Source organism: Lissotriton vulgaris, chromosome 12 (genome assembly GCF_964263255.1).
Source record: "Lissotriton vulgaris chromosome 12, aLisVul1.2, whole genome shotgun sequence".
In the NCBI taxonomy this organism is placed as follows: domain Eukaryota; kingdom Metazoa; phylum Chordata; class Amphibia; order Caudata; family Salamandridae; genus Lissotriton; species Lissotriton vulgaris.
Window position 1 is genome coordinate 44,683,610 of NC_141700.1, and position 22,916 is coordinate 44,706,525.

Here is a 22,916-nt window from a genome sequence, read left to right on the forward strand (position 1 = left end):
TGGCTCAAACGGGTGTTTCATTAGTTGAGCTAGTACCACATTTAGTTGCCATGTAGGTGGAGGCGCTCTAACTGGAGGGAAAGATCTGAATAATCCCTTCAGAAACTGTTTGATTAGTCTGTTGGTCCATAATGAAGCTCCACACGAAGATCGTCTGAACCTGGATATGGCCGCCAGGTGGACCTTTATTGAAGCGTGTGCCAGTCCAGAATTGGCTAAGTGGAGCAAGTAGGGCAGAATTTGTGCTGGAGTAGAAGTGAACGGATGCAAATTCTGAGCTCTACACCACAAACAGAACCTTTTCCACTTGAGGGAATACGTCTTATTAGTACTTTCAGCCCGAGCCCGGGCTAAGACGGCCCTGCATTCCTGTGGAATATCTAAATCCTGGAACTCTCTGAACTCAGGAGCCAAGCTGATAATTTTAGAGATGTTGGATCCGGATGCTGGACTTGTCCCTGGTTCATTGTGAGGAGATGTGGGCATGTCCTGAATAGAATTGGAGGTTCCAGCGATAGAAGGTGTAGCTCCGTATACCAGTGTTGGCGCGGCCACGCTGGGGCTATCAGGATCATGGTACAACTCTCTGCTTTCAGTTTCCGGAGAACCCTGGGGATCAGGGGAAACGGTGGAAAAGCGTAAGCAAAGACGTTGCACCATGTCATCGAAAAGGCATTCCCTAGGGACCTTTTCTGGGGAAGCCAGCTTGCGTAATGTTGGCATTTCGCGTTCACTTCCGTCGCAAAGAGATCCAGGTGAGGTTTGCCCCAACGGGAGAACACCGAGTCGAGCGTCTGCTGGTCGAGCTCCCACTCGTGGCAAAGTGAACGCTGCCTGCTTAGCGAGTCTGCCAGGGTGTTGTCTACTCCTGGGACATACTCTGCCCGCAGAGAAATGTCGTGTTGTACCAGCCAGATCCAAATTTGCTGAGATTCTCGAGACAACGTCCTGGATCGAGTACCCCCCTGCTTGTTCAGGTAGTGCGTTGTGGTGGTGTTGTCCGTCCTCACAAGCACTGGGGAGTTCCTGATTCGGGGCAGAAATGCTCGAAGTGCCAGGCGCACTGCTCTCAACTCTAGCAGATTGATGTGGAGTTGTTTGTCTGCCACTGACCATTGACCGTGTACTTGCAGTTCCTGCAGGAACGCCCCCCATCCTTACAGTGAAGCGTCTGTGGTTATCACATGAGGAGAGACTGGGAGAAGAAAAGGGAGACCCTTGTTTAAGTTGTCGCCCAGAAGCCACCATCTCAGAGCTTTCTTCATGACCTGAGTGATCCTGATCCAGTCGTCGAAAGACCCTGTAGATTGGATCCACTGATTTGTTAAGGCTTCCTGTAGAGGCCGCATGTGTAGGCAACAGTGAGGAATGAGAAAAATGTTGGAAGATATCATTCCTAGCAATGATTTGAATAGTCGAACTTTGACTCTCTGTTTGGCCTGAATGTGGACAGCCAGGGTCTTCAGCTTGACCTGACGTTCTCTGGAAGGAAAGGCTTTCTCTTGTTGTGTATCCAACGTTGCTCCCAGGAAATTGAGACGTTGTGACGGTTGGAGAGTTGACTTTTCCTGGTTGAGTGTTAGGCCCAGATTTTTGAATAGATGAAGGCAGGCCGAAGAGGACTTGGCTACGCCTGACCGAGTCGGAGCTTTGATGAGCCAGTCGTCTAGGTAGGGAAAGACTTGGTGATGATGCTGGCGAAGGTATGCCGCTACTGGTGACAGACACTTCGTGAAGATGCGTGGAGCTGACTTCAGGCCGAATGGTATAACTCTGAACTGGTAGTGCCTGCCTGCCACTGCAAACCTCAGAAATTGTCGATGACTCTTGTGAATGAGGACATGAAAATAGGCATCCTGGAGGTCTAAGGATACCATATAGTCTTTTGGATTGAGTAGATGTAGTACCTCCTGGAGGGTAACCATACGGAAGGACTGCTTCTTGAGGTATACATTTAGGTTTCTCAGATCCAGTATTGGTCTCCATTGCTTCTTCTCCTTTTTTCTGACCAGGAAGAATCGGGAATAGAATCCTCTCCCCTTCTGACCTCGAGGAACTCTCTCCACTGCTCTTTTCTGGAGCATTAGAGAGAGCTCCTGCTGAAGTAGACGTAGATTCTTGTGCTGCATAGGACATGGTGGGTTCGGAGGAGGATGTTCCACAAACTCCAAAGTGTGTCCGAAGCGAACTAACTGCAGCACCCAACGATCTGTTGTAATTTGCTTCCAATTGTGAAGGAAGTTGGTAATTTTTCCTCCAACTGCGAATTGTGGAGAAGAGGTGGAGGCATGCTGGAGAAAGCAGTCATTGGCGTCTGTAATTATCCTTCTTTCCTCCTTTCCCTCGAAAGGACGACTTGTTGTAGGAAGCTCGTCCTTGTTGCTGTCGCTGCTGATATTGCGGCTTGTACTGCTGAGAAGAGTTATAAGCGGACTTGTAACCTTGATAGCTGCCTCGATTCTGCTGCCCTCTACCTCTGGAACCTCGAAAGGAACTAGTTTTGTATTGTAGGGTGCCTAAGGCTTTCGCCGTGTCGGTATCCTTCTTAATACCTTGCAGCATATCATCGATATGTTCACCGAAGAGCAGTTCTCCATCAAATGGCATGTCTAGAACTTTGGCTTGCACATCAGGCCGGAATGCTGTGGCTTTTAGCCAGCCCTGGCGTCTCAAAACCGCTGCTCCTGCCAGTTGACGAAATCCTGTGGAAGCGATATCCAAGGCCACATCGATCATTTCTGAGGCAGAGCGTTCGCCCTCCAGCAAAATTTTCTTAACCTCTTCTTTCTGGTCTTCTGGGATTTCCTCTAGATATGGGGCTATATCTGCCCATATCTGTCGATTGTAGCGACCTAGTAATGCTAGAGAATTTGCAGCCCTGACTGATAGGGCGGACATAGAAGAAAATCTTTTGCCGATGGCATCAAGTTTTCTCCCCTCTTTATCAGGAGGCGCTGTTATTGCCGCTGACGGGTTGCTAGACTTCTGCTGAGCGGCCTGTGATATGACTGAGTCCGGTTTAGTCTGGCCAGTTAAACATGCGGGAGCAGTGTCTGGGGCTTTGTACTTCCTTTCAAGTTTAGCCGGCACTGGAATGAGAGAGGAAGGATTTTTCATAATTTTAAGTCCTTGCTCCCATATATAATCGATTACTGGGATGGATCGAACAGATCTTTTGAAGGATTCCTTAAAGTCATGAAGGAAACAGTCCTGCGTTTCCGAAACTATTTGGATGTTGAATCTTGCAGCCGCTCTCCCTACTATATTATGGAATCCCCCTAAATCTTCAGGGGGTGAATTATCCTGTACTTGCTCTGGGGATGCCGGATCCTGGTTGGCGTTATCATCAGAATCCTCATCATGTATTTCACCTTCCTCATCTTGGACTTCATCATGTCTCATTTCTTCCTCATATTCATCCTCATCCGAAGAAATTTGAGGAGGCAATTTCTCTTGCTCCTGATGCACAACCAGAGGAGGTGGTCGCTGGCGACGTTGAGGGGTTGGAGCTTCCTGCTGTGCTGGCACTCCTGAAGCAGGAGCAGAAGACGGAAATCTTTGCTTATAGTCTGAAATCAGAAACTGTAGGTCAGAGACAATTGACGCCGGAAGGCATACCATAGGCTGAACAGTGGTATGCTGACGAACTTCTTCTTGAATTGTCACCTCTTCAAGATCTTCACAGTCTGAACTCTCATGAACCTTGATGTTAAGATGAGAGGGACTGGATGCTATGGGAAACATGTTCTCCACGTCAGGGTCTTCTGCTTCTAGAAACTGCGTTGGCAGCAGTTGCTGGACTTTGCTAGGTGAAGTCATCTCTGGTGTCACCATGCATGATGACATCTTAAAATGGGTATAGGAATACTTCATTGATGGTGAGCCCTTTGATTGTAGATTCATTGTAGCGTCTGATGGAGCGTCTACAATAGATGACATTTTATCATACATTTTCATTGTGGACTGCATCGACGTCGATGATGTCCTCGTGGACGTCGACGACAATGCCCTCGTCGACGGCGGCGTCGACACTGCAGAAGTCGACGACGATGGCTTCGTCGACGGTGTCGTCGTCGACGGTGCCCTCGTCGACGGTGCCCTCGTCGACGGTGTCGTCGTCGACGGTGTCCTCGTCGACGGTGTCGTCGTCGACGGTGTCCTCGTCGACGGTGTCCTCGTCGACGGTGTCGTCGACGGTGCCCTCGTCGACGGTGTCGTCGTCGACGGTGCCCTCGTCGACGGTGTCGTCATCGACGGTGCCCTCGTCGACGGTGTCGTCGTCGACGGTGTAGTCTTCGTCGACGAGGAAGTCTTCGTCGACGGTCTCGACGTCGACGGTGTCCTCGTCGACGGTGGCTTCGACGACGATGAAGTCTTCGTCGACGATGAACTAGACGTCGACGATGAACTAAACGTCGACGATGGGTTTTTCGTCGACGCTGGAAGCCTTGCCTTCGTCGACGATGAAGCAGACGTCGACGGGAGTGTCGTCGACGGTTTTGTGAGAGGAATAACAGAAGGTATTGACCTACCCATCGTCGACGACGTTGTGGCAGTGGAAGCCATGGAGAAAGTAGACGCCGTGGATGTCGAAATGGATACTGTCGACATTGTCACAGGCAGGCCAGAAGATACCACAGCAGGCTTTTTGAAGGCTGTCATCTGAAGAGAAGGTTTGACCTTAGGATGACCCTCCATAGATTTTGGCTTCTTGTGAGGAGGCACAGCAGACTGACCTGGAGATGTCTGTCGAGGCCTTTTAGGAGAGGAGTGGAAACTTCTGAAGGAACACTCACTCTCACCTGAGGAGACTTGGTCCTTGTCCTTCCGTCTCTGGAGCCACAGAAGCAGTCGCCCTTCCCTGTCTTTCAATGTCTTGACCGGGAGAGTGCGACAAATCTTACATTCCTTGGCAGAATGCTGAGGATAGAGGCAGTACAAACATTCTTCATGCTTGTCCTCTATGTGTAGCCTCATTTTACTACATGAGGCACATGGCCTAAAAAGTCCTTTTTTAGGAGTAGTAGACATATTAAATACTAATATTCCTTTCCCAACTGAACCTGAAGAAAAAGTAGGCAAAAAACCAAAGATATAGGAAAAAACCTGAGCAGAGCTCAGTGGAGACTCCTCTGCACGACGTGCGGTAGAAAATCTGAGGGACTAGGGCTCCTTCCAGGAAGGTGAGAAGGGTGATGGTAGCTGATTGGCTCCTGGCCAAAGTTTGGTCCTTTTTACATAAGGACCTAGATAGGCTACTAATGTGAGGCCTCTGGCCTAGTACTAAGTATATGTCTATGTGACATTACTATTGTTATTTACCGGGGACTCCTACCCCGACGACGGGGAATGATTCAGGCATGTGAATCTATGAAAGATACCCATAATACAGGATAAACATGTGCAAAAAACACATCACCCTGCGCATGCTCCGAAAGATCTTCCGGTGGATCCCCACCGAAACCAGAAAGACGGTCACCCAGGCCCTCGTCACCAGCCGACTGGACTACGGGAACGCCCTCTACACTGGAACCACAGCCTTCATTCACCCACTGGCGGTTATGCTTAATGGAATTAACTTGAGGAACGTGGCGCTGTCTCCTAAGGCACACGCCCACCTCCAACAGCCCCATTAGTACTGATGCATGGCTGTATTGGCCCATCACCGCCACACTCCGCGCTTCACACGCGCCATTCTCTCTTGTGACACTGACGCTTTATATATTTAGATATCTGTTCCCTACTCGTATTTCTTAGTGATCACTCCTTGCTTCACCGTTAAACACTGCGCTTCACACGCCCCACCAGTTCCGTCGCTATTCCACTGACGTGTATGTTACTAAATTCTTAGTGGTCGTAGGTTGCTCCAATTGCACGATACATAATCCTCGTGGCCGTTAACTGCTCCAAATTGCTGTATTGATCTAATATTGCAATATGCTTCTATGGTTTCTCAACTTGTGCACTCGGCAACCTTGTTTCCACACACAACTGTTCCTCGTGATGCGCAGGTATTAGTAATGAATGTACTGCTGAACGGCGATTGTCTATGTATGTCAATTTAACCCTTGCCCACATTGTTTTAAATTGTTCTCATTTCCGGCCATAACATCTAATATTAATTAATATGCATGGTTAATCCTCGCCCATAGTATATTTGCAAGCTTGCCATGTCACATCCCTCCCTGAGAAAATTCGGCGCCTTAACCTTTCCTACACGCGTTCAAGATATATTGAATACTAACTACCATAGACATGTATACAAGCGCATAGACCTGTCTCCCCACCACCTTACTTGATGCACTTCGTAATTCACATACTTAGGGGCCGATTATGATCGCGGACGGACTTGCGTCCGTCCACGATCACTGAGGAGGAGGGGACGTCCGCATGGGCTGCGGAGTCCCCTCCTGTGCGATTAGGATGTGACCGCCACCCTGGCGGTCACATCCTCTATTTTTAACATTGCGGCGGGTGCGGCTTCAAGCTGCACCCGCGGCAATGTTAAAAATGCAGTCATTGCATTTGCATGCAGAAAGAGGCAGGCACCGCACGGTGCCTGCCGCTTTCTGCATGCAAATAGGTACCCCCATAGGTATCCCCCATGTGCACCCCCCACCCCTCCCTTCACCTAGGGGGCCCACAACGGGCCCCCGCAGTGAAGATCCGTATGCTTTTCCACGGCGGAAAAGCATATTTGACAGCCCATCCTAATATGGCTGACGGTGTCTGAGAGACACCGTCACCGTATTAGAGCTTTTCCGACGCGGTTGTGAGCCAACTGCGGCGGAAAAGCTGCAGACGGAAACCAGGACCCACCAGCCATCATAATGTGGCGGTGGGTCTTTGGTCAGTCCGCTGCGGTTTTTCCGCATCCTTTGGGCCGGCGGTGGCTTCCGCCGGCCCCGAAAATGCGGAAAAACCACAATCCTAATCTGCCCCTAAGTGCCAATTCCAATCAAGCAGATGAATCACTCTTAATAACCCTTGACTCCTACGTTCTTAGACGCACGGCAATCACTGATGCCATTTCCAATCACACTCACCCACACCATGACCAGCCTAAATCACAATATGCCACATGGGCCCTTTGGAGTTACACGCAGGTTGTCACCCTTATTCCTTGTCCCCCGTTACATCTTCTATAACACCTGTTTTTCTTGTATTTTCCTCCCCCTTCTTCCCCAGGCAATTGAGGCTTTCAAGTATTAGGCATCATATCTATGTCCTGAGGATGATCTGCAAATTATAAGTCGGATTGAAACGCCGTCAACAATTGAAATGCCTTATACAATTCAACCTTCAGTGCACTAAATTGTAAAGGTGTTTAACGCGATTTGCTGCCTTTGATATTGTTCACTCGCCATGCACAACAAACCGTGAAGCTTTGCCTAAAGCCCTCTGTATGGTGCTTTTTTGTTTGCAATTGTTTCTCATGTGTTTAGTAGGTCACAGGCTTGTGTCCCACTTCTTGTATTGTTAAAAATTGTTTTCTACTACCAAAAGTAAAATTTAGACCTCTGCGACATGTCACTCTAATACAGTTACGACTGAGTCTATATTTATTGTCCCTTACCCCCTTTTCCTGGGACCACTGTTGCTTATAAAGAAGTACTTCCCAAGGTCCCTGGTTGATCCTTTTGAGTTCCCCTGTTGCTTTAAAATATAGTCTTATCTGGAGGGCAGACAAGTAAGGCTGTTCATCTCATTGTCCACCTTTAATCATCAGCTGGTTGGCTATAAATGTGCCTTAATTTGGGCAGACTTTGGGACTTGGGGTAATGGGTGATCATTCAAGGCTATTTGGCTTGCTTTGGTATCTATTATAGAGAAAGTACTGTAAATAGGAAGACGGACGAGGGGCAATCTTCATAACCCTGCAATTCTTTGCACACTACTTTCACTTGTCTACCCTCAATACATGAACCTTTCTTTTTAATCTTTTTTTTAGATCTTTTTTTAAAACTATCAATTTTAAAAGTTACAAATAGTACCACGTTAGTGACAGTACATGAAATATGTTGTTGTAAAAACACAAATTTGCTCCATTGATGCAAGAAGGAATAGCATAGTTGACAGTTTGTTCTACACATACAACAATTAGTGTATCCGTTAGTAAGTCCAACAATCATCATGTAATGAAACATATAAACACTTTATCTGCATCATACCTTAGGGGGAAAACACAATGTTTGAATGTATACACAAACAAGAAAACTGCAACGTATGTGTAACACAAAGCATAAGCCAAATTAATCAGCCCGGTCAATCGAATCCCCGTTGCTGCAAATATATGTGTAGTGGTTGCCAAATATTCCAAGGATGGGATGTGGGTGGCTGCAATTAAGCGTACAGTTCACTAGTGTGACAGACTGAGACTTTTAATCCACATCCACTTTGCAGCAGTGGGACAGTGGCTACTGCCCCAGCATAGAGTAATTTCATGTTTTGCCAACAAGACTGCCCTCGCTGTAAACCTTTGAATCCCCTTTGGGACATCATGTACATATCCCAGCAGTGCTAACACTGGGTCAGGTGTCAAGGTGGATTCACCATCAGGGAGAGTTGTGCGAAGTTATCTGCCCAGTAGTTGCTTATGTGTATACATATCCATGTTAGATGTATAATATATGCTTCATCAGCATGGCATTTAGGGCAGGCCGAGGGTCGGGTAGGGTCAATCTTGGCCAAGAGACTGGGCATAATGTAAGTGTGTCTGATACATTTCAGTTTGTTTTTAAAGCTTTATTTAACGAATATAGGATCTGATTTAGTTCTTGGCGGACGGGTTACTCGGTCACAACAGTGAGGGATATCCTGTCCAGCAAAATATACATCCTGTTGGATATAGTGGGATTTATATTTCAGTGGATGGGATATCAGTCACTGTTGTGATGGACTAACCTGTCCACCAAGATCTAAATCGGGTCCTTAATGTATAATAGTTTCCTGACAAAGTCATTAAAACTCTTATTAATTTAATATAATAACAGTAGAAGATGTGTGCATAGTACATCTAACAATATTAAGATGCAAACAAACTATTTTTCTTTGAAACTGAAAAACAGTCATAACCATAGACATAAGCATATATATAGCAACAAAAGCTAAAACAATGCTAAAAAAGAAAGTAAAAGAAAATTAGGAAGGAAGGGTTGAAAACAATGGTTTCGATATTAAAGATAGTACAAGAATAATTGCACGAATGAAAAATAAAGTAAGTCGCAAAAAGTTACCCAAACGTTACATTATCTCACTGTAAACTTAAAACAGATAACATACAATGCACACAGACAAATGATCTTTGATATGTGTGAGTTGCCGCGTTCAAGGCAAAAGGCGGAAAAATATTTTTCTTATGAGTATACAAGCAGAAAGCCTGTGTTCAGTGGAAATTACCAGTAAGTATTTACCTGCTCAATCACATAAATTCCATAGTCTCCTTGCTGTCGTTTGAGGATGGGGATCAGGTAATACAGCCAGAACTTAAGGTGTGTCTCGCGGTTGCGGAAAGGCACCACAATGGCGATGCGCTGGCGGGCCGTGCACTCCGCTGGCTTAAAACGCCCCCCTTCACTCACATCTCCATGCTCCGCAATGATGTCGTCAATGGTTATTGTAACTGTCAAGTCAATGTTGAGAGGCCCAACTGCAAAATATTAGAAACAAATCCTTACTGTTTCAATTAAGTAATTGTATTTGTAAAGCGCACGTTCGCCTGTGAGCATCTTGGCGCTGAATAACAGATTTTTCTTTTTTTATTGATTATCATTATGGACACAGGTTCAACATCAGGGCATTCAAATACACAGGTATAGACACTAGGTTGATATAGCCAAGACTGATCAATACAGTCGAGCGTCAATATTACACATCTGCATCTTCTTGCCCAAGTAGTTTGCATCAAAGTCCTGGACCCTGGGTCCAATTAACAATCCCTGCAATATCGGCAAGGGAACATGGGGGGAAAAAGAGTAGAAGGGGATAAAGAAGGGGGGGGGGTGGCAGAAAAGGCCGCTGGCCTCCAGGCGAGGTGGTCTTACGAGCCCACTTACATTCGTTCGGTCTGTGTACAAGTGAATTGTTTCCACCATGTGAAATTCATTCATAGCGACGGGGGAGTCTTGTCGAAGACTTGTGGGTGGGAGTTAAGATACCTCTGCAATGGTTCCCAGATGACCCTGGGTGGAGTCTGGGCAGGCATAAGTTCCCAGTACTCAGTCAGTTGTCCCTGACAGAACACCGCATCTCTAAGTCAATCAGCAGCACAAGGGCTTCAACGTCGGACCCAACACATCGCCATCCAACATCGGCGAGTAGCAAGAGCAGAGCCCCTAGATTTCTATTCGTCGCAGCCACAGGTCGCACATATCCCAGCAAAATAACAGATGTTTGTTGTCACACAAATCAATGGTACTCATTTCATCAATCTCAGGAAGAGGGAAGGCTGAGGTAAAGTGGTGGCTATCTTTGGTTATCCAGATAGTCACAGGACAGTAGAGGTTCTAAGGCTCATAACTGCAAAGCAATTAGTACAGATATTTGTATAAATAAAAAAAGCCCTTGCGCTGCTGCACTCTGCATAACTAATTAGAAAACCGTTTCGCCTGCCTGGTTCTAGAGCAGAAAGGACTCTTCTGGGGGCTTTGCACATTTGTTCTAAAGCTGGAGAGCCTCAACCAAGGCAAATATGGTGCCTCGATACTCGCTATGACACGCCCTCTTGTTGCAGAGGGTATATGCCAGCTTAAAGTGGCACGTGCCCAGAGCCGAATTACCAAATAGGCAAAGTAGGCACCGGCCTGTGGGCCCCACTCCTTTTAGGAGCCCGTGACAACGGATCAAAATAATATTGATTTGATCTTGAAATCGATCTTCAATGACGCAAGAACGACTGAACTCACTTGCCATTATGGCCTATGAATATGACGTCTTGCAAAAACTTCCAAGATATCCTGAATGATTTCAACACAAACAAATTGAGGAAGGTGTATAATTAAAGTTTTGTTGGTTTATTAAAAACATTGAAAAAAAGAATTTTTATTAAAAAGTTATTGGGAGATAATTTGCGAAGGGGGCTCAGAGTAGCTGGTAGGATTTATCCACTATAAGTGTACAAGGTCACTATTTTGTAATTTGTTTACTTTAGTTTGCAGTCGCAGTTTTCAACTGGTCCTGAAGAAAGCTAGGACCAATTGTCCATCTAGCTGAAACATGTCGACCTCAATACACCATGCCCCTATATAGTTATTATTTAAAACTATTGGGCGTTGTTTTTATAGTTTGACCCTAGCACCATACCTATTAAACTTACTTTTGGTCCTTTGAGTCAATTTTATCCTCACTTTCACTTCTCACTTGCACTGCACTCCATTGGCATCACCAGTGAAGCACTGTGGTCTAAGATTATATCTACAAAATCCATCTCCGCATCATGATCAGGTGCATTGACTGAGATCTGGATTTATGATACATCTCCCACGTGACGATACTCCACCAGATGGGTGGGCTGATGGGAATTTTTTCTAGCCCTGTGCTATCACTTCAGTGTTATTAATGGATTCATGGTTCTAGACTCAATATGGCATACCAACAGTAATTTGGACCAGGCTACTTTCTTTTGTTTTGCTATACCCTACTGTTGGCCAGCTCCCCTACGGGGCACTCCATGAATCCACGGGCAGGAAAGCGTGGTCAGTGGTTGAAGAGGGTTAAGCCTGAAGGACTAAGGGCCTGATTTAGAATTTAGCGGACAAGTTACTCCTTCAAATAAAGGACGGATATCTCATCCCCATACTTGCCAACATTTTAGAGAAAGAAAGAGGGACATTTTTACAAAATCATTGGGAGAATGCATTTCCCCCATTGATTTCTATTGAAGCGGAGGCAGTTTCAGGCGGGAGACAGGCATGGCTTCATAAATCGGTAGCCTCCCACCTGAAGTAGGTCTATGGGAATGCATTCATCCCTCTTACTGTAGGTGCCACAGGATATAATGCACTTGTAAGGCTGATGGGCTATGCGTCACGCTTGTGATGGAGCCACGCGTCTGCCAAACTCCAGCTCAGGCCCGAGGGAACACTGACCCTGTTGCGCCCTCTTAAGGAGACAACTACAGAATGCATCGCCAAGACTCCCGACCCAGAGCATGGCTCCGCCTTCAACTCACATGTCCTCAGAATTCAGCAACAGTAAGATGCTGTGCCATAGACACACTTTTATGCAGACTTTTGACTGGAAATATCAGCCTTTGAGTGAGAGATCATATCTGATTAATCATTTAATAGTTTACTGGTTAATAGAGAATCTTGAAATGCACATTTTTCATGCTACTTAGGCCTTTCAAAGGCCAACAGTGTGAACTTTGTGCTAGGTCCGGAAACTTGTCTGGAAGTAGTACCTGGATCCACCTTAACTAATGAAGGTATAAGGTGGCCTATGAACAGTCAGGGCAATGGTGTAGAAGGGAAGCAGATGTATGTAGGGCACATTGTTTGACTTGCAGTCGTTTAATTTAACATCAACTCTTCTCATACTGAAATATGCAATGGGCCCGATTCTCTAAGCCACTTCATCTGGAAATATGTCTTTCCATTTCTCTTACCGGAGGTGCGAGGAAGCATGCGCAGCTTCTTTATATGAACTTTGACCCACCGTTGCTTGGTTCGTCACAGGGCAGGGTAGGGTGGGCTTAACAGTGAGGCTTGCTGAACTGTGATTGGTGTGTATCCCTGGCCTCTGCTGAGCTGTAGCCCACAACGCCCAGGTCTAACTTTATTGGTGGGGGAGGTCCTCCAGGAAGGAATGCAATGTCTTTGTCGAGCTGGTGATCTCGCGAGCCTCAAACTTTATTGGCTGAGAGGTCCTCCAGGAAGGAATGCAATGACTTTGTCGAGCTGGTGATCTTGCGAGCCTCTGAGCTTGTTAGCCGGGCACATTTAGGATTGCTGGTGCGTGCTCGGAGTGCATAATTTGTACCTGCTAAAAACCTGACTTGCGAACACTGCCTGAAGTCAATGTCTGCGTACTGGCAGAAATTATTTTTTACTTTTAATCGTAAAAAAATAAAAAAGCACAGCTAGGGGGGCAGAGAAAGGACGCCCCTCCACCCATACAAATGAACCGCCACAGGACCACACCCAGTTTTATAGATACTTGCAATTGAAGCAGCGCTCCAGCCATATGTACCTGCAATCACTGACCTACCTAACTATAGTCCCCCCAAAGCAAAACTGATCATGCCTAGAGCATGCGTGGACCAGGGAAACTGATTGGGGCCGGGTCTCCACCAAAGACCTTGGTACTTAACCCTGCAGATTCCTTCCCAGGACTACGAGGTAAATGGGAGGCGGAACTTGGCCAGTTAGACAATGTTTATTGGGCAATAGCTTTCATCAGGAGTCATCGATTACCACATGATTCTGCCCGATCCAACTTAAATATCTGCATTGTATATAGTTAACCCCACTACTACTCTGGCGAATGAACAGAGAGGCAGATCCCACTTGCCTCTGATGCAGAATGGGTGGACTGTTTCCTACACAAGGTTTACAGTTACACAGTCCCTCGCCCTTTTTGGGACTCCACTGACAACACTCAGTGCTGTTGTTGACCGCCCAATTGGTCTCACTCCCAAAATGGCTCTCCTTAACGTAGTTGGAGATGAAGAGTTTAAGTGCAGAGGACCCTTGTCTTGTGAGACTGGACCTGGTGACAGGGAAAAGAGACATAGCCCATCAATTGATTCTGGCTGATGCTCCTTTCCAGGGGGAGGGGGAAGCATGGAGAGCGGAGATGGACCTATGCTGTTTAATGGAAAACTTGTGTATCAAGCCCGGGTTTGCACCAGAGGCACAAGACTATATTTGGGGAGGGTGAGTGGGCGGGAGAGTCAGTAGCACTGATTTTGAGAGGATGTTTGAAGCGATATGTTTTATTGGATGCTTGATCGATTAATGGCAGATGGGCAATGGGGATTCTGACAAGATTATTACTCATATGGGCAACGCTTGGGCTGTGTGTGGAATTAACCCACTGTTATTGTCTGTAAAGTCGATGTTAACTGAACGTTATCACAAAATCCAAATAAAAACAATTTCGCTAAAAAAAAGACAATAGGCCTGGTATATTATTGTGAAAAGCATATGTTAGAGGTTAAAGGCATTTACGGGGGGTTAGTTATTAATCTGTATTAAAGCATGCAGAGAGGTATTTTGTTGCATGGAATTTCACAGATTACCTTAATAGGTATGAGGGGATCACTGAAATAATATCGATGACACAAATATAGACTTACCAAAATATCGAGGCAAAAATATAGAATGCAAAAATATCGAATCCTTATCTCCAAACAGGTAAGTACAAAAATATTGAATCAAAAATATTGTTGTAAAAAATATAGTTAGTCAAAATATCGATTTTTTATGTCTTAAAAGTCATTGAAAATTAATGAAATAATAAATATAATGAACTTAAACATACTTAAATAACCTTAAAACTAATAAATAATTAATGTAAGTAAAAGACAACAAAATACAATTTAATATATATATATATATATATATATATATATATATATATATATAATAATAAAAAATATACAATATTTTTACCATTGAATAGCGTAGGGGTAAAAATTAGAATTCCCACTCCAGAGAGTGCAACAGTAGGGACAGTGTTGGATAGCGGGAGGGTAAAAATTACTATTCCCACTCCAGAGAGTGCAACAGTAGGGACAGCGTTGGATAGCGTAGGCATAACAATTACTATTCCCACTCCAGTGAGTGCAACAGTAGGGAAAGCACTGGATAGCGTAGGGGTAAACATTACTATTCCCACTCCAGTGAGTGCAACAGTAGGGAAAGCGTTGGATAGCGTAGGGTGAAAATTACTATTCCCACTCCAGTGAGTGCAACAGTAGGGAAAGCGTTGTATAGCGGGAGGGTAAAAATTACTATTCCCACTCCAGTGAGTGCAGCACTAGGGAAAGCGTTGGATAGCGTAGGGGTAAAAATGACTATTCCCACTCCAGAGAGTGCAACAGTAGGGAAAGAGTTGGATAGCGTAGGGGTAAAAATTACTATTCCCACTCCAGTGAGTACAACAGTAGGGAAAGTAAATACTTCATATATGAATACAAATAAAATATTAATACCAATTACAAATTAATTAAAAGTAATTACCAATTTAATATAATATAATATTTAATCTATTAAAAATACAAATAAACATTAATTATTAAAAATAATTACCTATTATTACAAATTAATGACCAATTACCAATTAATTTAAAAAATCATTCAAAATTAATTTAAAATAAATACTAATAAATAAATTACATTTTTTTAATTAATTACAATTAAATTACTTTCCACCCTATTCCCCTATAAACCCACAACCTGCAACAGAAAATAAATAAAATTAACATAATTATCAATTAATCAAATAAAAATTAATTATCAATTATATTTTAATTAATTACCAATTAAAGATTAATTAACAATTAATTCAAAATAAATACATTAAAATATTTTACTTCCTGGTTTATTTCTATTAGTATTTACTACATATTTATGGCATATTATTGCTTTTTTATGTACCGTGGGGCTCCCACTCCGACGACGGGGAATGATTCAGGCATGTGAAGCTATGAAAGACACCCCTATACTGGAGAACTTACTTACCTCAAATTCGATATCTTTGTTGACTATATTCTGTCCATTCGATATTTTGTCCATTCTATATTTTGAATTCGATATTACTGCAATTCAATTCGATATTTTTGTTGACTATATTCTGTCCATTCGATATTTTGTTCATTCTATATTTTTTTATTCGATATTACTGCAATTCTATATTTTTGACTCGATATTTTGACTGTATACCGGTATGAGGGGTGAGGTTGGTCGGAGCGCCCCCTTCTGACAAACTAACGGTGGAAGATTTTCACTGTGATAATCCTGGTTTGGACTTTTTAAAAAAGATTGTATATTGTTTGCCAGCTCTAGTTCTGTCTATATAACAACATTTGTCTGTTCACATGGACACAACTGCCTGAAAATAATAATGGTGCTTTATTCTCAGGGCTAGCAACCCAGATCTTTAGTTTTCCATGTTCTTCTGTTATAGATAAGTTTTTATTTCTTTCCTTCTCCTCCTATTATTTTCATTGTTTTAGATCTTCGTACAGCTCCCTAGACAGTGCGAGTGGGCCACTTGCTTGCCACTCCTTTCATCTACAGTGAGCGGCATCCCGTGCAGCCACTGCTCTAAACCACACGTCACATAGAATTGTATCGTCTGGAGTGCATTCGTGTTTTAGCACTCAAAGATGGTCGACACATTACTTCGTCATAATAAGCTTTAGTTCGGCAACTGCCATAAAAGCAAACACAATAACTTTCAACTGTAAAATCATGCATAAAAACATAACATATAAGCTATAAATAGTTAAGATATTTATATACCCACGGTTAATGCTAGCAGCATATAGAGGGAGCATGACATATAGAATATAAAATAATTGTAATATTTATGATACCCACAATTAAGACTAGTAGCATATAGGGGGAACATCACAACAGTTTTTAGATGCAAGAGTGAATCTCATCTAACAACTCCTGTACCGGTTATCTACTATTACACAGGCTTTAAAGAAAAGTCATAAATGACAGAGGAGTGCAACTCGGACACACAAGAAGGTGCTAGATACCGGGCAGCAATGTGGCAATCTTTTTGTGTCTGTGTCTGCACATATATACAAGAAACTGGGAGACAAAAAAGACAAATAATTGAACTGGGTCTGCCCTGAATACCCTAGTTGCAATTTTGTGCCCAAGTTACAGCATAACGGTAGGATTCCTTTCCTCCTGTGTGCATGATACTGTGGGCAAGAGTAAAGGACACGAGCTACAGTTTCCTTAACATCTGGGCAAAATGGTCAGCATAAGTCAGGCTCAGCATCAACGAGGGTGTGCCGCCACTTCGTAGTAAATGATCAAAGTGGCAAAGTCCCAATTCAGAACTTAACGTAGAGGGTCTTAGCACCCAGGCTCAATTCGGTCCATATACCTTTCCAAGAGATAAGTGTCTTTAAATTTCAAAAAGGTAGAAGTTAGGATACCTGCCCCTACATACTGTTGCACTCTACCATCTACGTATCTCCAATACCGGTCCTTGAGCATAGACTTGGAAATGCCACTGGATGTTTGGTTCTAAACATGGCGGCCATGACAGAACGTTAAAACAATGATACGATATGTATAATCCCATTAAAATATGGCCACCCATTGCTATGTTTAATTTTATTTGTTATTGCAAGCATATGCTCACCATGTTTACATGGCAACAGGTTTTCTTTTTCTACTTGTACTCTTATCTTGCATATGTTGTTAATTTTGTGTGTGTGTTTTATTGTGGCTGTGTAAGTGGGTGAATGTAAGTGAGGCTTGGTGTGTGGAAGAAGGGATGCATGAGTGAGTGAAAGAGTGTGCATTATGATTATTTATTGAGTGCCTAATCCCATCAATTACTGAAGAGGCGCTTTCTTGAATCTGTACCTATTGGCATTTCCAGTGCATGTTTACTTCCAGGTTCCATTCTTTCCCAGAAACTAGGCTGCCCGTTTCTAATCTTGGCTGCTATTGTTCCCAAGTAGATAAGCCTTCACAGTGGCAGCTGTCATGGTGCTTGCTTTGTGCATTACGGTCCACACCGGTCTTTTTGAATTGTCATGAATGTCTTTCAGAGAAGCAATAAATGGATCAGTTGTTCACTGCTATGACCACAGCAAGAGCATTGTGGTGATGTCAGCTTTGTCATTGCATTAAGGATCCCAGTAACTTCTTGACTTAAAACAGAATACCCGGAAGAAGAGTCTTTCCTGTTAAACAGACTTTCTTTGCTATGGCTTTTTTAGTTTAAGCGTTGATTTTTGCAGAGCGTTTGATATCTCTTTACCTTGCTTATATATCATTAACAAAATCAACATTAAAGATTCCTGGAGTGTAGTTTGCGGAGCTTCGTGTGTGTGTGTGTAACTATATAGATTTATTATTATATATACACACGCATATATATCGCTTCTTAACCAAATGACAATGAGAATGCCTAGCCTCGCGGGTCAGCGCTTGTGTGTGGGCATTGATATATATATATATATATATATATATATATATATATATAATTTTGCACAAGGCCCGTGGTATCTGGGAGTGAAATATCTGAGAGTCACGGGGACAAAAGTATAAACCGAACAATTGCGTAATTTGCACAGACATAGCAGCATTTAGGCTGGGAGTTTGCACATTTAATTCTGCATTATAAGAATGATTTATAAGGGTTCATCTTGTAAATATGTATGAAATGTGTAAATAATGTGTAAATAATAATGTAAATAACTTTATAATTACATTGCAAGAATTATTAGAATTATTTATTTGCGTACTGTTAGTCGGATATTTATGCATTCAAGCTGTTATATTTTACCGACAAATGAACATTATATTAATAAAAACAATGTATAATGTAACCAATATGTGCTCAAAGGAAGTGTAATTGCCATCTAAACCACAAGTATTTCTTCACTTTCCATAGTCACGTGGCGTCTTGAAATGAAAAAATGAGTATTTAAATGTTACCTCGTACTGCATGAAGGTTATGTGATCAAGGGTATTCGTTACCCGAAACGCGTCATGCCACTTGAAACTAAGAGGAGATAATAAACTTGCCAATTTACTCGAAGCTGCTTGGTGGTCCGTGATTTCGGTGTGCCGCATTGGAGAGACAGAAGCTGCTCGGATATATATATATCTAAAAGAAAGCACGCTTTCAACATCTGAGAGCATGAAAACGAGCCACACCATCGGTAATCTGGCACAAATCGTTTATTTCAGCGAACAGTCCATCATGGCGCGTTTCCTTCCACTTTGGGTCTTGATCACATGACGTTCGCAGTGGTCAGTTCCTTTTTAGGTCGAGGACCGTAGGCTGCGCTTGCGCAGTCTGTGGGAGGAGATTTAATGTTTTGGAGTATGGGGGCTTGAACCTGCGTCTCTCCTCCATTCTCCTCCATTGGCTGGCTTCCTAAATGGAGGCCAGCCATTGGAGGAGAAAAGAGTCACTCCAATAAACCCCCGTCTCTTTCGGATTCGGTGGCGTGTTTTTTTGCGTTCTTTCGACTGTGATGTCATCCGTCACTCAGAACGCCAAAACACGCCCCCGATTCCGAAAATTTCGGAGCTTTGAGGCAGCCATTTCTGCTCGAAGCTCACCATGATGGTGGACGCGACTCCCTAGCGCTCTGCTTCTCATCCCCAGCTTTTCCTTCAATTTTGTGAAAGTGTTGCCATTGGGGTTTTTAAACAATGGATTTACAAGCGCCTCTTCCAATTTGGTATGTATGTGCACAGCTTTCAGTTTTGAATTTTACGACAGTATAGGTTTGGCGTAAGGGATTTGTCTGTTACGGGTTTGGATTTCATACCCGGCTCACTACACATAGCTGTAGGGGACAGGCGAGCAGAAGAAGGACACACCACATCTGCAGAGCTCTGCCTTCAGGCTGCAATCCCGATCCTGGAGGTCCGCACTGACCCCACCACAAAACATCGCCTCCAGACCCGCATCTAGAAGGGGAGAAGGTTCCTCACACCGGAGCCTGCCCGCCGGCGGACCCCCTTTCCGGAGAAGCAACCCCCCGCGGCTGGCTGCCAGCGCCATCGCCCCCATTCCAAAAGCAGGCATTGCCACTAGATCGGGACCAGAGGGCACCACTAAAGCTGCAGCGAGACCCACTGACCGGCTGAGCCACCCGCCTGGCGAGTGAAAGCTGCAGCGAGACGCCTCACACAGCGGGACCAGCCAAACCACAGTCCCCCCACCTGGCGAGTGAAAGCTGCAGCGAGACGCCTCAAACAGCGGGACCCGCCAAACGGCTGACCCCCCGCCTGGCAAGTGTCCCGGCTCCCTGCCAAAATCGGAGCCACGCACCGGAGAAAGAAACCCTCATCACCTACCCTCTCACCCGACACCGAGGGTCCTAGGAGCACCTGGTTTTTCCTTTGGCCATCCCAGGGATTTGGACGCCCCCTGAGTGCCTTTGTCGCCACAGTGAGGTCCAGGATAAAACGGACCCTCTCCACCGTTTTTTTCAAGTTTTTCCTTGCACCTCCGATCACCTGCACACAAAGGGTGACCACCGCCAAGACCACATCAGCAACAAGACCCTGGGAAACAGAGCTGCACCCGTGCCCATCGCAGGCCACCTAGAAGAACAACAGACGAGCCCCTCCAAGAGAAAAACGGACCGGCTGTTCGCCTTAAAGAGCAGCTGTGTCCCCTTTTTGCCACCCAGCGGCCGCCAAGCAACAATGCGCAAAGTCCAGCCTGTCACTGCACCCGAGCGCAACCAACGACAGAGCGCAGGGAAAGCTGCCAGCAAACGGCCATCACAGAAGACTGCCCACAGTGAAATCAACGGCCAACAGATAAGGTGAGTCTGTGCCCCCCTGCCCTCTGGGGGCCCCTCCACGGTCAGAGCCCCCCCGAGGACCGGGCCAGCATCAGGGTCACCACTCAGACACCTAAAAGGGTGTGGCGGGGCTCCGTGTCATCAGGCCGGTGCTTGCTGTGGCCCAATGTCGGGTAGGAGGTGTGCTCCTCTATCTTCCCTCTCCCCCACCCTCCCTGCCTCCACTCCTGCCCCTTCTGTTCCTCTCCACCCTCCTCCAATAACGTTGACTCTCCTCACCTCTTCCTTTTGCTCTTTTACCCTCTTCTCTCTTCCAAACTTACCCCCCTCTCTCTTCCCACACCCGCCAGGAAACGAAGGTATGAGGACCCCTTTGCACTGAGCACCACCGTCATCGCCCCCGCCACCCATTACGCATCCATGCATGATATGTTCGAGCCTGCCAGAATTCCTTTTCATGTACTTTGTGTATGGATGCCTGTGTCATATGACTGATGTTTATTTCATTCCATGAAGGGGAGCGTTTGATCATTATTCGGGCTGTAGTGTCTATGCTGCTGAGGCATCGTTTGCCAATAGCACTGGCATCCTCTTGTGTGCTGTGAGTGGCATATTCTGTAAGGTTGTGTGTGAAGTGGGCAGCGCCCTCTAGAAGGCAATAAATAGCCGCCAGTAAGGCTTTGCTACGCTGATGTCTGCCTCCGGTTGCGATGGGGCCTAAGTCCTTAACTGATTGAGGGTTGGTTGCCTGAGAAGAGGGGTTTGGTGTGTGGGGTTTGGCTACTCAATGCTTAGCAGGTTGCTTTGGTACAGTGTTTTGTGCATGTGAGTTCTGAGAGATATTTCTGCTGTGCTGATTGGGGTTTAGGGATGTTTAGAAGTAGACCGAATGCGATGGGTAATATACTCTCTTCGCTTGTAAGTGTTGCTGAAAGACCCTTGATAGATTATTATAGGTCATATTTGTGCTTTGTTGGATGCAAGAAATACCTGCAGGTGATAATTTTCTGGGTTAAATAATGGACTCTCCTGCGGGGGCAGTGTGAATAAACATTTTGTCAGGTTGATGCTTAGGAAATAAATTTGATGTAATGATTGGTGCTACAGCACAGTTGCTGTCAATTGGTGTGATATACCCCCTTTACATTCTACAAATATTTACAGGTTTTTCTGCATTAGTCAGGTTTTTAAGAGGAATTCCTTTATCTGGTCCAGTTATGAGATTCAAAATGTTTTTTAGAGTTTCTGGGTCTGCCTGAGGAAATATACATTTTATGGTCAAGAAATGTTCCCTAACGTGTACCCCACCGTCTCCATGTACGAGCTTAAAGTGCATGTAACTTCCCTCCTGTATCAGCTATGAAGACGCAAATACATTTGCGTCCAACGTTAACATGTCCTCTTTGAGATCCACCATGAATGGGTCAGATATTCCGTTACTGAGTGTGCCTTGCCAACGTCTTTTCATGGTGCACTTTTCACGTTTTCCCTGGCTCAGGCGAGTTAGGCCCTGATTTCTGTCATCGAGTCCTTTCCTGCTTTTTGCCTCTGAATGCTCCAGCTTGGATGAGCATCTGTATCCATGACCTTTGTCTTACTCCCTGCGCGGCTAACGGTGCCTGGCTCAGCCTGTTGCCTGCCAAAACGGTATTTTGCCTTCAAGTTATCTGCTCCGCTCCTCGAAAATACATTCCTGTCTAGTAGTTTAGGAAAACATCCTTCCAGCTGCAGAGCAAAGGGCCCGGCCTCACTGTCTCCATGCAAGTAATTCATAGCTCCTGTTACCATGGTAGGCCCATGCCCCCTCGCATCTCATGTAGACACGTAGACGCATATGCACGCACTAGCAGTCAGTATAGAATAGCCTTTTGCCCGAGAGACCTTTCCTTCCAGATAATACAGTTCCTTAAACACAAGATATTAGATACGATTTGGGATTAGGTTGTTCTGACACCCCAGACTTCTGTCTCCTCATGTAAGGCTAAATGTCAAGTCCCCTTCACCCTCCAGTTACACGTCAATTACACGTCATACTGCTGCGCGCGCATCTCTGCCATATATTTCTGCTGACACTGCAGGATTCTCTTATGGATCCACCCACCTGTGATATCACATAATGACGTTTCTAGTACATGCCCTCATGCACGCCTATTGTAACGCCTCTTTCATTACGCATGTGTATTCTTATCTCTCCTCTCAGCTGTTACGCCTCCTGCATCTGTCTCTACTGTAATGCATTGACTATATATATGATAACTTGTCAATAAAGTATTGTCTATCCTTTCCCGAGCCTTAGTGGCAACGGAATACGATTTGCCATGGTTCGAACCATATAACCAATTCCTTTTTAAGGAATAAAACCCCTTTTAAAACCTCAAATACCACGGATTCTGCCTCTTATTTTTGACTGAGTTATTCTTATTGAACTTTACCGCATAAATTAAGT

At 44.8% G+C, this 22,916-nt stretch overlaps 1 protein-coding gene across 2 annotated transcripts in view; it reads right to left on the reverse strand.

The window, feature by feature from the left end:
* Positions 1–22,916, reverse strand: part of LOC147673212 (beta-1,4-galactosyltransferase 1-like) — a 208,600-nt gene that overhangs the window by 37,985 nt on the left and 147,699 nt on the right. For both annotated transcript variants that reach the window (XM_086947006.1, XM_086947007.1), the window contains exon 3: positions 9,414–9,649. In XM_086947006.1, the coding sequence (XP_086803132.1) occupies positions 9,414–9,649 (236 nt within the window). The remainder of the gene's footprint in view (positions 1–9,413; positions 9,650–22,916) is intronic.